This window comes from Solanum lycopersicum, chromosome 11 (genome assembly GCF_036512215.1).
Source record: "Solanum lycopersicum chromosome 11, SLM_r2.1".
Taxonomy (NCBI): domain Eukaryota; kingdom Viridiplantae; phylum Streptophyta; class Magnoliopsida; order Solanales; family Solanaceae; genus Solanum; species Solanum lycopersicum.
Window position 1 is genome coordinate 57786827 of NC_090810.1, and position 14307 is coordinate 57801133.

Genomic DNA, 14307 nt, shown 5'->3' on the forward strand with positions numbered 1-14307 from the left:
TACTCGTACAGTTGTATTATTATTTATTATAAAAGGTTACCTTTGATTGATTTGAAATTATTTTTTTTTAGAATCTATGTGTACCGAGTCGAATTCAAGATTTGAATTTTATGAGTTTGAACTTTTTAAAAAAATTATATTGAATTTTGTTATATATTTATGTTATAGATTCATCACATTTATTTTTTATAATTTTATTAAATTTTTACTTATAAATTTATGCTTATGTTAAGAATCATAAATTCAATTGAACCCATAGCTATAATGTTATATCTATTTTAAATAAATACGTAGGGTTTTGGACTTTGTCAAAAACATTAAGTCAAGTTATAAATGTTACTCTATGTCTAGTTAAACAGACAAAATATTAGTGAAATCTCATACGTGGAGTTTAAGAGAATCGGGTGTACATAGATCTTACTTCTACTTCATGAAAGTAGAAAAGTTATTTTCGAAAGATCTAGCTCAGGTAAAGCATCATTGAACATATAGAAGAAAGAAAGAAAGAAAGACAATTTAAATACTAAAACATGAAAAAGGAATCGTGACAATAACAAATAATGTGATAACTAAAGCATGCCTAGTCAAACACGATTTTGTATAAATTGAAACGAAAAGACAACAAACACAATTGTTATTTTAGCCAAAAATCCAACTTGTTTTTGGAATTTTTGGTTTTCTATATGGCCTTATATCCAAAAAGACCTTTTTTTGGCAGCTATTTAATTGTAGTCAATTTCAATTGTAATTTTCATTGTCCAATTTATTTGATGTAAAGTTTTTGGACTGTCTTCTTGAAATTCAATAGGAAGCTTCCTATATACGATTAAAATCTTCAGATTCAGTACACCTATACAAAGGGAGTCGTTATAATTATAAGTTCAGTAAAATTCAATAATTTTATCTCAAATCGAATATTTTTGTTATGAAATTTGTATGAATAATTTATTCAGAATTTAGTACCTTTTTAAAAAATATAATTTAAAATTCATAAATTAAAAATTCTGATTCCGTCGCTACATCTCTTTCTTCATTCAAAGAGAGTGTCCTTGTTGAACAAACATGCAACGTTAATGGGACTTATCAAGTCATTCAGAGAAATTTTTTTCAACATTTGTCATTTTTCTCCAACTTGGAAAAGTCAAGACGGACAACACCATTCTTTTTTTAAAAAGAAAATCATTCCTTCTATTTTGAGGTTCGATTAATTTAAATTTATATCGAACGATTTCACTTTGAGAGGTAAAATCCTAACAATTTGAACCTTTTACCTTAACCGTGGAAGACAGAAAGCTCACCGAATAAACTAGCTTTTAGTCCAAAGGTTAAAGGGCATTTTTCGAAAGTCAACGAACAAAAGCAAATTCTGCCAAAAGATTTTTTTTTATCAAAAATACATATACATATCAAAAAGTGTTATTTGATAAATAAATCATGAACTCTTTAACTTTTTTACGGATTAAATTATAGTACATAACCTAATAAACGAACTATATAACATTAATTTATACTCTCTTTATTTCAGAATAAATAAATTTCTGATGAATAACACATTTTCGTATGAATTCAAAATAAAATATGTATCAATAAAGTTATTAACGGAGAACACAGAAAATTTTCAAAAATAAATTGGGACCTTCTTCATTTAAAAAATTTTATAGTATAGTTCCAATCAATATATTATTTGTTAGGTAGTATAGTTCTTTCTCAATTATTCTATGTCCCTTTTTTTTGTCATTTCTTATTGTATCTTCAATTGTCCTATGTCTCTCATTAACCCTTGTGCTATCTTCCAAATTTTCCTTTTGATTCTTTCACCCCTAAAAAGAGTACAAGACAATACAAGACTTGAGTGAAAATTCCTATTCCTTTTTGGTATTTAGTTTTTAGATTCGTATTAAAATTGAGTTAATTTGAATTTATGTAGAAATATTTTAATTTGGGAAGTAAAGTGTGCATTATCAAAGGTGATTTTGTATTAAATCAAGCCAAATTAATCTGATTTTTACTAGAAAATTTAATTTTGAAAGGTAAAGCGTACATCTTTAGAGGTGATGTTATACTCGGGTCTCAAACTTAAGATAATATGTAGACAAAAAGTGTATTCTCTTTGTCTCATATTAATTGTTCACACTACCATAAATAGTTGTTTCAAATTATTTGTTGATTACAAAATTAAAATAGAATTAATTTAATTTTCTCATTTTACCATTACAAGTAATTGTCTTTATTTTATTTTATTTGAATTTTTTGAATCTCGAAATAACCCGTAACTGTTGCAGTTTCTGTCACAGTCTCTACCCTTCATTTTGTGCGCATTGGATAACCCTCCATTGTGTAATAGCGTATAATCAATCACACTAGGCAAAGAGCCTGTTTGGCTCAGCTTAAAAGCTGGTCAAACTGACTTAAAAGCTGGTTTTTAACTTATTTAGCTGTTTGGTAATACTCAAAACAACTTATTTTAAGTTAAAAAAAAAACTTATTTTAAGCCAAAAGTTAAAAGTTGGGGTAGGGGTGCTTTTTTTTTCAGCTTATAAGCTGTTTTAAGTTGACCACATTTTTACCTTTTTGCCCTTAATATTTTTATACAATCTCCAAATTACCCACATAACCCTAACATCTCTTTCTTCTATTTTTCCCTTTTCACGTGTGGATGATAGACAATTACTATTACTAATGAATGAAAATAAAATAAATCTTAAATCTTTCAAGTGATCTATTCAAATTATATATTATTAAAATGTAAAATAAGTTGCACATATAACTTAAATAAAAATTTATATTCCTCTTATAAATAATTTGTGATAATAAAGAAATATGTAAATGATAGACAATTATTATTACCTATGGATGAAACTAAAATAAAATCTTAAATCGTTCTTTAATCTATTCAAATTATATATCTTTAAAATCTATAATAAGTTTATATTCCTCTTATAAATAATTTGTGATGAGAAAGAAATATGTGAATGATAGCAAAATATAATTATTTATGGCTATAAAATATAAATTAATTAACTTTTATTATGTTAACAACTTTTAAGGGTATTTCAGACATTTTAATTTAAAAAGCTGTTTATCAGCACTTATTTGCCAAACACATCAATAACTTTTTTTTTAACTTCAGCACTTTTATCCAAACGCATAACTGCTTATTTTAAAATTAAGTTTCAGCACTTTTAAAAGTACTTTTTTAAAGCTACTTTTATTAAGCCCGTCAAAACGGCCACAAAACCTATACAATATACACAACTTAAAAGGCATTAAAGCGAAATTGATCACGAGTTATTTATGTAGATGATTACCCTCCAAAAAAAATTAATTCCTGAAAGACTAATTATTTTTATTGAAAGTATAAACAAGTGTGTAAAATTTCAAAAAAAAAGAATATTCCTAGGGGTAAATTAGTATTATTTGTATGATTTTTAAATTTGCATGTACCAAAAAAAAGCAATTAATATGAATCAAAGGCAGTGTTGTATTATATAATAATTTATGATTGAGATTTATGGAAATTATATATTCATTATAATAATAAAAATAATAAAGTTGTCAATTATTTTTATTTTTTTAAAACTATCAAATAAAGTTATTAAGTGTACCCAAGCTAATATTTTCAAAAAAAAAATTAAGATTGACGGAAATACGTGGACTTCCAACTTTTTACCCACTAAACTTCTTCCGGATTAATTTTACACATGTTTTCTCCAAATTCTAAAGTACTATCCAAAAAAATATCAAACTTACAAAAACCATTGAGTTCTAAATAATAATTCAATTAAAGATGATAACAAAGTTTTTTTTAAAAAAAAAAACTTATTTGGAGGTTTTCAAATAATTATGAAATTATATTTACTCAGATTCTTCAAAAATGTCGAATTTCTTAAAATTAATATAATTTTAAAAATTTAATTCAAGTAAGAGGTTTGGCGGATAAAAAAGTCGGGAAGTTCACATATTCCCGTCAATCTTATTTTTTTCTTGAGAATATTATCAAGGGTACACTTAATTGCTTTATTTAATAGTTTTTTAAAAAAAATAGTTGACGACTTTATTGTTTTTATTATTAAAATGAATATATAATTTAAATGGATCTCAATCATAAATTATTATATAATACACATATAAATTTATAAGATCATTTAAACATTACTTGATCAAATTTTTTCTACTTTATAACATTTTGATTATGTCTTACGTAGGAAGAGTAGTCAAAGCTTAAGTTACCGTCGAATTCAGATCTAACTCTATATTTAAAGTTTATTTATTTTTAAAAAATTACTATTAATATATAGAAATATAAATTTTATTACAACTCATTTACTTTTTTGAAAAAATAAAATTTTAAATTCAACTCTACTATTTATAAGTCACTTCTATCATTGTACTTAGAATATATGTTGACCTATCTCAATTATGTCATCACATACGTGACTTAAATCTTTTCACCTATTAGATTTGTTTTTAAAGTAAGAAACAAACTATGCAGTTGCGTATTGAAAATGTAAAGTCGTCGTAAATTAGAATTTAGATTATAAGTTATATTGATCAATGATATAAAAATCATACAATATTAAGTCATTTAAGAGATAATTATTAATACTTTTATTCAATATTGATATTTTTTATTACTTATCTAACTTAAAATAAATATTAATTATTATAATAGATTAAGATATACTGATAATTTATCATATTGTTGATATATAGAATTTTGAATTCTAGAAAGCAACTTCTTCTATTTTCTTCTCTTTTTATTTGTTTTATTTTACTTTTCTTTGGAAGAGATGATTGATTAATCAACCTTCAGATTGGTCCATTGGTTTGAGCTTGGGACTTTCATGTTGGAGATTTTTGAAATCTCTTGCCAGCGAAAGCAAGGGGTTTGCCTTCTAGATCGAGCTCGTCGCATCAGACTTGCTTAGTGGGGGTTACCTCTCCTATGTAGTTTACGAGCTATTGCATAGAAGCGTAATTTTACCATGTGCGCACCCAAAAGGATAGTGACTGCAAGTTTCCCTCGTCGTAAAAAAAAAAAGTTTGACTAATTAATCTCTCATATAGCAATTAGCAAGGGTGAAGTAGTTTGGCCTAATAATATAATGTAAGTTGATTCGAGTATTATATATATATAGCTTCATTTAATTGTATTTTTTATTTTTGAAAAATACTTTTTGGCTGCTATAGATCTTCAATCATTTTTTAGATGGATAATAGCTCCTTTTATTTTATGTATCTCTCACAAATATGACTATTGTCACCATACATTAGCTTCTTTTTTCCCCCAAAAAGTAGATAATATAATATGAAACAAATTTTGTGTCATCAAAAGAGTTATTCTCATTGACACTTTGACTCCCAAACTTTTATTTGAGTAAAATTTCCCCTTCAAATTATCATAAACTTCACCACTTTCTTTTTGTTGGTAGATTGTTAAGTGACATCAAATATAACATAAATCTTAAGTAAAAGAATTTGTTGGAAAAAAGTATGTGGTGAACTTCTAGTTAATTTTTTTAATCTTGTATTTCTGTTTCGTATCGAAATTATTTATTTATTTTTTTTAGGTCAACACAAATAAAATCTACATAGTTTCAAATTCAATGGAACTTTTAAAGAAATTCAAAAATTAAGTTGAGTGGGTAGTCCTCTTACTCCACTAGTCCTCTTCAAAAAAGAGAGCCCTCATTTTGTAAAGCACAAAGCAAAAGTAAGTCAAGAAAAGAAAGAACATTTGGTTTTAATTAGAAATTACAAATCTTGCAAAGCTACTAAGGACATAGTAGTCACAAGAAGTAGAAAACTAGCTTATGAAGTCATAATATGTTCAAATCCGTTAAAATTTGGATTAATTATTGATTCGTCTATTTATTAATTCAATTCATTTAAATGATTAAAATTTAAACTGATATATAACTCAAATTCAATTCAACCTGTTCATTTGTCACCTTTATTGATCACCAAGAATCTTGATCCCAAAATTTTGCAAAGCTATCAAAGGGCACAATAGTCAATAGCATTTTAATCCTACTATTTCTTGAAGGACATAATCCCACAATTGCAAAAGTAATGTAAGATAATGTAGAAAAAGTATATAGAGATTTGTGGGTATTAATTTATTTTGTTTTTTCTTTGAGAAAAAGCCAAATAAAGTAGCTTGAAAAAAGTTAAAACATACAAATAATTGAGCACTTAGTTTTGTTAAAAAGCTAAGTAGTCATACAACAAGAACTCAAAATTTGAACTTTGGGTTGAAAACACTTTAAAGTACAATATGTAAAAGAGAAGTTCTTTATTATTTTTTTAATTTTTTAGTTTGAGCTACTAATATGGAATAATAATTATATTATAGTAAACTTTTTTAAGCTTTGAATTGACCATTATTTGGATCAAAGTTTAACTTCCTTAGCATGGAGGGTTGTCCCCACAATGGGACTAAATAAAAGTGAACCATATATACTAGTTAGCAACAAGAAGAAGAAACCATTTAGTCACATCTTTCATATGTTAATTAATTAATTAATATTTTTCTTTAAAAAAAACTCTAAAAAGGGGTTTAGTTCAAGCACAAGCCAAAAGATCCTTTCTTTTAATTTGTTTAAGCCAATAATAACAAATGACAGAGATTTAGTTATATTCATAAAATTACAAAGAAAGAAATAAACATGTTTTGAGTAAATAATTAAAAGAGTTTGAAGTACAATAATTTCATCAAAATATTCATAAATCCTGTATTCAAAGGGAATAACGTTATTAAACTCAAGATGAGTCATATGATTAATATTCTAGAATAGAATGACCAAAAATCAGAATAATTTAGACATAATACATATATTAAATTCTAAATTTAACTTTAAATTTTAACTTTGACCTCCAACTTTCATAATGTACAAACAGATATTTTAACTGTCCAACTTTTAAGTAAATAAACACATGAATCCTACATGCACAATACACGTAGGACACTACGTAGGATAAAAAATGACATGTAAGACACGTGTGTTTATTTGCTCAACTTTATACAAGTTTAAGTGTCTACTTGTGCACACTCAAAGTTAAAGAGTATAAATATAATTCGAAGCCAAATTAAAGGACATAATTTTATATTATGCCCACAAATTTATAACGGAGGGTATATTTCTTACTAGAAAAATTGATTACTAATATTTATCACATACATGAAGGGAAAAAAAAAAGAAAGATCTACAACTTAAAAGTGATATAAATATCATAATTAATATGTAGAAGAGTCCTCTCTAGCGTTACAAAAATATTCTTTTGAGAAATAAAAAGAAATTTTTCTTTAATTATATAACTTACAAGTTAAATAAAAATATTCAACCTTTTTCGTGAGATTTTCTTCAATATTATTAGTGGATTGGACTATTATTCGATCTATCTTTTTATTATTTGTTCTTCTCCTGTGTGTTAAAGTATTATTTTACTATCTAGTTGTGATTCTCTTTTTTCTTTTTCATTTTGTAAATTTTGGTTGGTATTATTTTTTTTTTAATGTAATATAAGAGGGTAACTTAAACAAACAATGCATTTTGATTGTCTTCTTCTTAATATAAATCTGTGAAAGATAATTATAGATTTCATGGTTGTCACTTGTCAAGCTCAATATTTCCACATTTGAGTTGTGTCATAAATAAAAAATTACTATAATTATATTTATATATTCCCTAATAAAGAAACAGCTCATGCAATATGACAATTTAGTGGAACAATAATACAATATTTCTCTCTGGAGCAACCGAAGAAAAATTAAACTTTAATTATTATTATGCTCGATGGATAGCATTTTTTTTTAATATAATGTCCTAATTAAATTGCATTGTTTTTCAACAATATCCTACAAATATATCCCGTAACATTCCATCTTTACCACCTTACTCATTTACAACAGGAAATAAATTCACTAACTTATTTTTTAAGAATATTTCGATTATCAAATATTTCGCGTTAATAATTACACCACAAAAGATGTAAGATACGTATTCATATGTTGATCATATAAACATTAGTAATTGTTTTTATCGAAGAACGAAATTTTAGAATAAATAAAAATAACTTAATTTCTTAATAAGCATTACAAAAAAAAAACATATAATAAATAACGTTACTAAAAATATATTAATACAACTCTCCAACTCTCTAGACACGAAAACAAAATTAAATACAAAAACATAATGTTACAATTTACAAATCTCTATTTTATCGAAGAGAGAAATGAAAAAAATATATATATATTTCTACTCGAGCAAACAAGAAGTCTAGTTGTTTTCAACTATATATTACTTTTATTAATTGTTTAAAAAAGTTACAAAATTATATTTATTATAATGTCTACTAATCCAAAGAATAAAGGAATAAATTTCCAGAGATAATAAGAATATCTACGATCCCAATGTAATTAAAAAATAATATAAAATTTTCCTCAGAGTATAATCTAATTAAATCCCATAAAATTAAACTTTTCCTCAACTAACGCAAGAGGAATAAAGAATTAGAATAACAAGATTAAAAAATAATAATAACTCACATGATGATTTAATTTTAATTTATTTTAAATTATATACCTTATCAGTTTAAGCCATTTATATTTTATTATATCATATTTATCTACAACACAACGTTTATTAAGAGATCACTTTATTCATAGAACTCATTTGATATAAATATTATATTTAAATACGTTGTTATTGAAGTAAGATAACGTATTAAAAATATAAAATAAAATAAAATAAAATAATAAAAAATATATATATTATATATATATATATATAGAATCATCTGGGAAACTTCTGTTATCGTTTCACTTTCTTTTTCATTTTTTCTCTCAAAAGCAGCAAAAACAGAGCACTTTTTTTTTCCCTCTATTATTCTTCTCTTTGTTCTTTATTCATACAAAAAATAAATTTAAAAAAAAAAATAAAAATCATTCTTTATAAATATAATAGATTAAAAAAAAAAAATTCCTGTTGATATGTTCTTGAACAATTTATAGATAAAATTTTAGCTGTCGGTGAGATTAATTAGGTAGAGTATGTTGTCACCGGTGGTGTTTTTGGTGTTTCTATTTGTAATTTCTCCGGCGGCGCCGGCGGCAGTGGTGGGTGACGGCGGAATGACGATGACGTTGCAGTTAGAAAGGGCTTTTCCGACGAGTCATGGAGTTGAATTGAGTCAACTGAAAGCGCGTGACCGAGTAAGACATGGACGAATCTTGCAGCAATTTCCTAATGGGGTTGTTGATTTTCCAGTTGAAGGCACTTATGATCCATTTCTTGTTGGGTATTCTTTTTAACTCTATTTTGTGTTTATTCATTTGTGTATTGCTAATAATAACGTATTCTTTTAGCTTCAATAACTGTTCTTGATGAGATTTTTATGAAATTTACAGTTTTATTTGGTGATTTGGTTGATAGTGAATACTATCTTTGTTAGAAGTTTGTGTTGGAAATTTGGTAGTTTCTCTTTTTTTGATAATTGTAGGAAAAAATACTGTATTTTTGCTATTTGTTTGGATATTATTGATGATATTATGATTTTAGCTTCAATAACTGTTCTCGACTATTTGTTTCATGAAATCTAGCTAATGAAGTATTCCCAAGTATGGAGTTTAAGAAAGCAATGAAATTTTTTATTCATGGTGAAATAAAGAAATTTAGAATGTACTAAAATGGTCTTTACTTCTGTGGTTTTCATATGGAAAGTTAGAATAGAAAGCAGCCGAAAAGAGAAAGAGATGTTGTTGTTTTTCAACGGACTAAAGAGGAAAGTAAGATAATTCATTTGAAATGGAGGGGATAATTGATTTGGCTGATAGTTAATAGTACTTTCTTTGTCAGAAGTTTATGTTGGAATTGAGTAGTTTTCTTTTTTGTTTTTTTATTAAAGAATTTTAAGGAAAAAAGAAGTGTCTTGGACTTTTTGTTTGCATATTATTGATGATAAAATGATTTTAGCTTCAAGAACTATTCTTAACGATCTGTTTCATGAAATTAGCTGATAAACTAGTTTTCTTTTGTTGATGATTTCACTAGTATTGGGTACTTCCTTTGGCAGAAGTGTATATTGGAAATTTGGTAGTTCTCTTTTTATTTATTTTTTAAGAATTGAAGGAAAACAAGAAGACTCTTGAACTGGTGGCAATGGTAATCGGTAAAGGTTGTTTCGTTGATTATTTCTTGGGTTTGTTAGTTGTATATGTATTAATACTTGCACTTCAATCCCTTTCCCTCAGTGGCTTTGGGATGGTGGCAATGGTAATTGAGTATGCACTAAGATGGATTTGTGGCTTTGGAATTCTTGTTTACGTTATCTTTCTTGGTTTTTTGTTAATTTACTGATGTAGTGGCATTCATCATTTTTTGTAGCAGTTTGATGATTAATTTACAAGTTATGTATCCATCATAGTGAATGTTAGTTGAGGATATGATTTTGTTTCAGGCTTTACTTTACAAGAGTTCAGTTGGGTTCCCCTCCAAAGGAATTCTATGTACAGATTGATACTGGAAGTGATGTGTTGTGGGTTAGTTGTGCATCTTGTAATGGTTGCCCAACATCTAGTGGACTTCAGGTTTGGATATTAAATTTTTTTTTTTTTTTTTTTGTGTGTGTGTTGGGGGGGGGGGGGGGGGGATTTTGGTTTTGAGCATACAGTTGTAATAATAGAGCGCATGATTAAATTTTGATTTTCATAGCAGATTCAGTTAGAATTCTTTGATCCATCAAGCTCATCAACAGCTCGACCGATCTCATGTTCAGACCAAAGATGTGCTCTTGGAGAACAATCTTCCGACTCTGGGTGTTCTACCCGAAATCAGTGCGGTTATACGTTCCAATATGGTGATGGCAGTGGGACATCAGGTTATTATGTAGCAGATTTAATGCATTTTGATACAATCGTGGGGAATTCTTTGACGACAAACTCGTCTGCTCCTGTTGTTTTTGGGTGAGCTATAATTCATCTTAATTGTTTGAGATATCATATGTTACTTCCGTTACGTGTAAGTATTTAACCTTATTGTCTTTTGGATTTTATGACACAGATGTAGCACATCACAGACAGGTGACCTAACTAAACCCGACAGAGCAATTGATGGGATCTTTGGATTCGGGCAGCAGGGCTTGTCGGTTATTGCACAACTTTCCTCCCAAGGAGTGACCCCGAATGTGTTTTCCCATTGCTTGAAAGGAAGTAATGGCGGGGGTGGTATCTTGGTGCTAGGTCAGATTGTGGAGCCAAATTTAGTTTACACTCCACTTGTCCCATCACAGTATGTTATCTTTTTCATGGCGAGCTTGCGTAACTTCATTTCTTTTCTTGGTGTTCGTGACTGCTTCCAGTTTTTCTTTCCGAAAATTTCTTGCAAAGCTATCTGAACTGCGCCAAATATTGGCATAGTAAAGGTATTCTTGGTAGTCCTTTAATTAAATCTCATCTAAGATGATAAAAAGAGAAGCAGCGGAAGTTACACATTTGGCTAATAAGTTCTCTTACCCGTATATCTTTATGTGAAGTTTCTTTTCTTTGATTTATATGTACAGTTATTGAATTTGAGATCTGATAGTTATTTTTAAGAAAAAATTTACTTCGGCCCAATTTGTTTGGCGGAACTACAAAAAGGTCCCTTAGTATAAAAGTACTTTTTTGTGTCTAGTGGAGTCTACGATAAGCCATGTCGGTTCTTGTTAGAGCATATCATTAAAGGCAAAATGGGGATGTAAAAATTTAAATAATTGATGCTGGGTAGTAGAAGATTTGCTTAACAATTTAGGTGGGGATATATTTGATATTTTTACGTTGTTAGTAATTTGAGCTTTGTTTTCCCTGTAATCATGCATATATCTTTTCCCAGGGAGCTGAATTATGCACTCCTCGCTCCTGATTAATTTATAATCGTTGTTACTATATGGACTTTTGAAACTGATCGAGCTTCCAATGAAATGTGATCAGACGGTATATTTAATGTATAACCTCTGCTAATAGAGCTTTGATTTTCCCATTCTTTGGCCCAAAGTAAATATGCACAACCTGAATTGTGTACTTATTCCTTGTGGTTGGTTATAAACATGAATTGGACCGACCATTTGTCAGCTGCCTCTGTTTTTTCACAAATATCCTGACTTACGTGTCCACTTTTTTTCTCTTTCACCAGGCCACATTACAACTTGAATCTTGAGACTATTGCTCTCAATGGGCAGACATTGGCCATTAGTCCACAAGTATTTGAAACATCAAGCAACAGGGGAACCATAGTTGATTCCGGAACAACTCTGGCTTATCTTGCTGAAGAAGCTTATGAAGTTTTTGTTAATGCTGTAAGTTATATTACTCAACGTATCTTATGATTTGTTTGCATTTGAGATTTAGATTATTCACGGTGTACTTGAATCCATTTCAGCAGTATCAACTATATCATTGTGAATGCTTCTTATAAACTCGTAATCTTTTGTTCGTGCAGGTCAGTCAGGCTGTTTCACAGAATGTGCGCCCTCTTGTTGCCAGGGGAAACCAGTGTTATCTAACCACCTCCAGGTTTACTATAAAAATTGAACTTTGGGGCTTCCAGTCTCATTTTCTCCTGATGGTTTAGTTTGGTTTGTACTGAAATTTTGACTAGTACTTTTTTCTTTTGTGCAGCGTTGGTGATATATTTCCCATGGTGAGTTTGAACTTTGCCGGTGGTGCAACAATGGTATTAAGGGGTGACGACTACCTTATACAGCAAAACTCCATTGTAAGTCAAATTTTCTTCAAAGTCGTTAATAAGAGTATTTTTTAAGCATGTTGACCTGCTCAAAGCTTTACTTCCAATTATTGTTTGGCTATTCATTATGAAGCATGAGATATTCGTCATATGTCGCTACCTATTACTTTGTCACGTATTCTATTCCAATATGTTCACCAATCACATGTAATTCTTTTAGTGCCCCCAATCTAGTTGTAAAAAGTAATCTATCACATCAAAATAGTTTTCACTCAGTACAGTTTATGCTTTTGTAGGGTGGTGCTGCTGTCTGGTGCATGGGCTTTCAGAAAATTCCGGGTCAAGGATTGACAATTTTAGGAGGTAATCCCGTGCATCTGATCTCATTTATAAGTCCCTCGTTTCGTGTTTCTCATGATACCGTCTCTTTCATTGATTTCCACTTGCTGAGATAAATTGGTTAAGTCAGATTCGTTTACGTCCTGTAATTCTAAAGGACTATCACAGAAAAAATTTAAGCACCAGAAGAATCTATGCATAAATGTTAACGAGTTTACCTGATTCATGCCCATTATTGGTTTCACCTCCAGGATCTCTTTTTTACCGTCTACTGGTTTTGCCAGTACATTATTTGATCATTTCATGATTCATAATTCATAATTCCTATTCGATATTTCACGTTTTACAAACAAAGCATTTGCTTTTAAGGATTGTGCCATTTTAGATGGACACATTCTCCTTCTCTTCGTTTTTGTTGATTCATATGTTTATATTTGTGCAGACCTTGTTCTAAAAGACAAGATTATAGTTTACGATCTGGCTGGACAACGGATTGGATGGGCCAACTACGATTGTAAGTAATTTAACTCCATTCAATCTTTGACCAAACTTTATAGATCACATCAATACTACATACAATATAACTTTAGTCAGTTGTCGAGTAAAGCTAAGACACGTTCCATTGTCCAATGTATTTAAATATCAGGTTCGCAAGCTGTTAATGTTTCTGCTACCACGAGCAGAGGGAAAACTGAGTATGTCAATGCAGGACAGATTGGTAACAGTTCACCACGTAACGACCCTTACACGCTGCTATTAAGCGTCATTCTAACTTTCGTGTTGCAAGCATTAGCCTTCGGCACTTACTCATTCTTGTAACAGTTTGGTATTGTGGAAGTCAACTGTTAAATTCTTTCTCATTTTTGTATAGCCCGCTGTCCTACTATAGTTATTTATTTTACCGCGGTCGATAAAGATTTAGATTTCTTTTATAGTAGTAGCCCTAGTTCTGTTGTTTGTTCAGACAGTGTCCTAGTTCCACAAATAGTATACTCATGTAGTGGTTAAATTTCTTGTAAAGTAGATTTCAACACATGTATTACAATACCATTTGATTTTGAATGAAAATTTTGTTAAATATTTCTTCAGCCAACTGTTTTTGGCCAATGTCAAAGTATTTGTCTTTTATCACCAAGGGATATATTTTGAAGTTCTTTGAAATTAACCTGGACACACACTTACAATTTAAATATAGAAGAAAATAAACGCTCTGGAGTCTGGTGTAGTGATGCATGAGCTGATTATA

The 14307-nt window shown here is 28.8% G+C and overlaps 1 protein-coding gene across 2 annotated transcripts; it reads left to right on the plus strand.

Annotated features, from left to right (window-relative positions):
• The first annotated feature begins 8677 nt into the window (after positions 1 to 8677).
• LOC101266792 (aspartic proteinase 36) lies at positions 8678 to 14154 on the plus strand. Of its 2 annotated transcripts, none has more exons than XM_004250948.4 (10): positions 8678 to 9300; positions 10459 to 10588; positions 10716 to 10963; positions 11061 to 11288; positions 12171 to 12333; positions 12477 to 12550; positions 12656 to 12752; positions 13019 to 13085; positions 13504 to 13575; positions 13708 to 14154. In XM_004250948.4, exons 1-10 carry the CDS (start codon positions 9053 to 9055, stop codon positions 13878 to 13880), a joined length of 1500 nt encoding a protein of 499 aa, XP_004250996.1. In that variant the 5' UTR covers positions 8678 to 9052; the 3' UTR covers positions 13881 to 14154. The 2 variants fall into 2 exon arrangements, with proteins under 2 accessions (XP_004250996.1, XP_010313317.1); XM_010315015.4 differs by having other exon boundaries at positions 8716 to 9300; positions 10713 to 10963.
• Positions 14155 to 14307: the final 153 nt, after the last annotated feature.

Bases quoted from the DNA above. Each gene is read 5' to 3' on its own strand.
- LOC101266792 (XM_010315015.4), top strand. From the start codon at position 9,053: ATGTTGTCACCGGTGGTGTTTTTGGTGTTTCTATTTGTAATTTCTCCG. The intron at 12,334-12,476 runs GTAAGTTATATT...TTGTTCGTGCAG, and splicing joins ATGAAGTTTTTGTTAATGCT to GTCAGTCAGGCTGTTTCACA. The intron at 12,753-13,018 runs GTAAGTCAAATT...ATGCTTTTGTAG, and splicing joins TTATACAGCAAAACTCCATT to GGTGGTGCTGCTGTCTGGTG.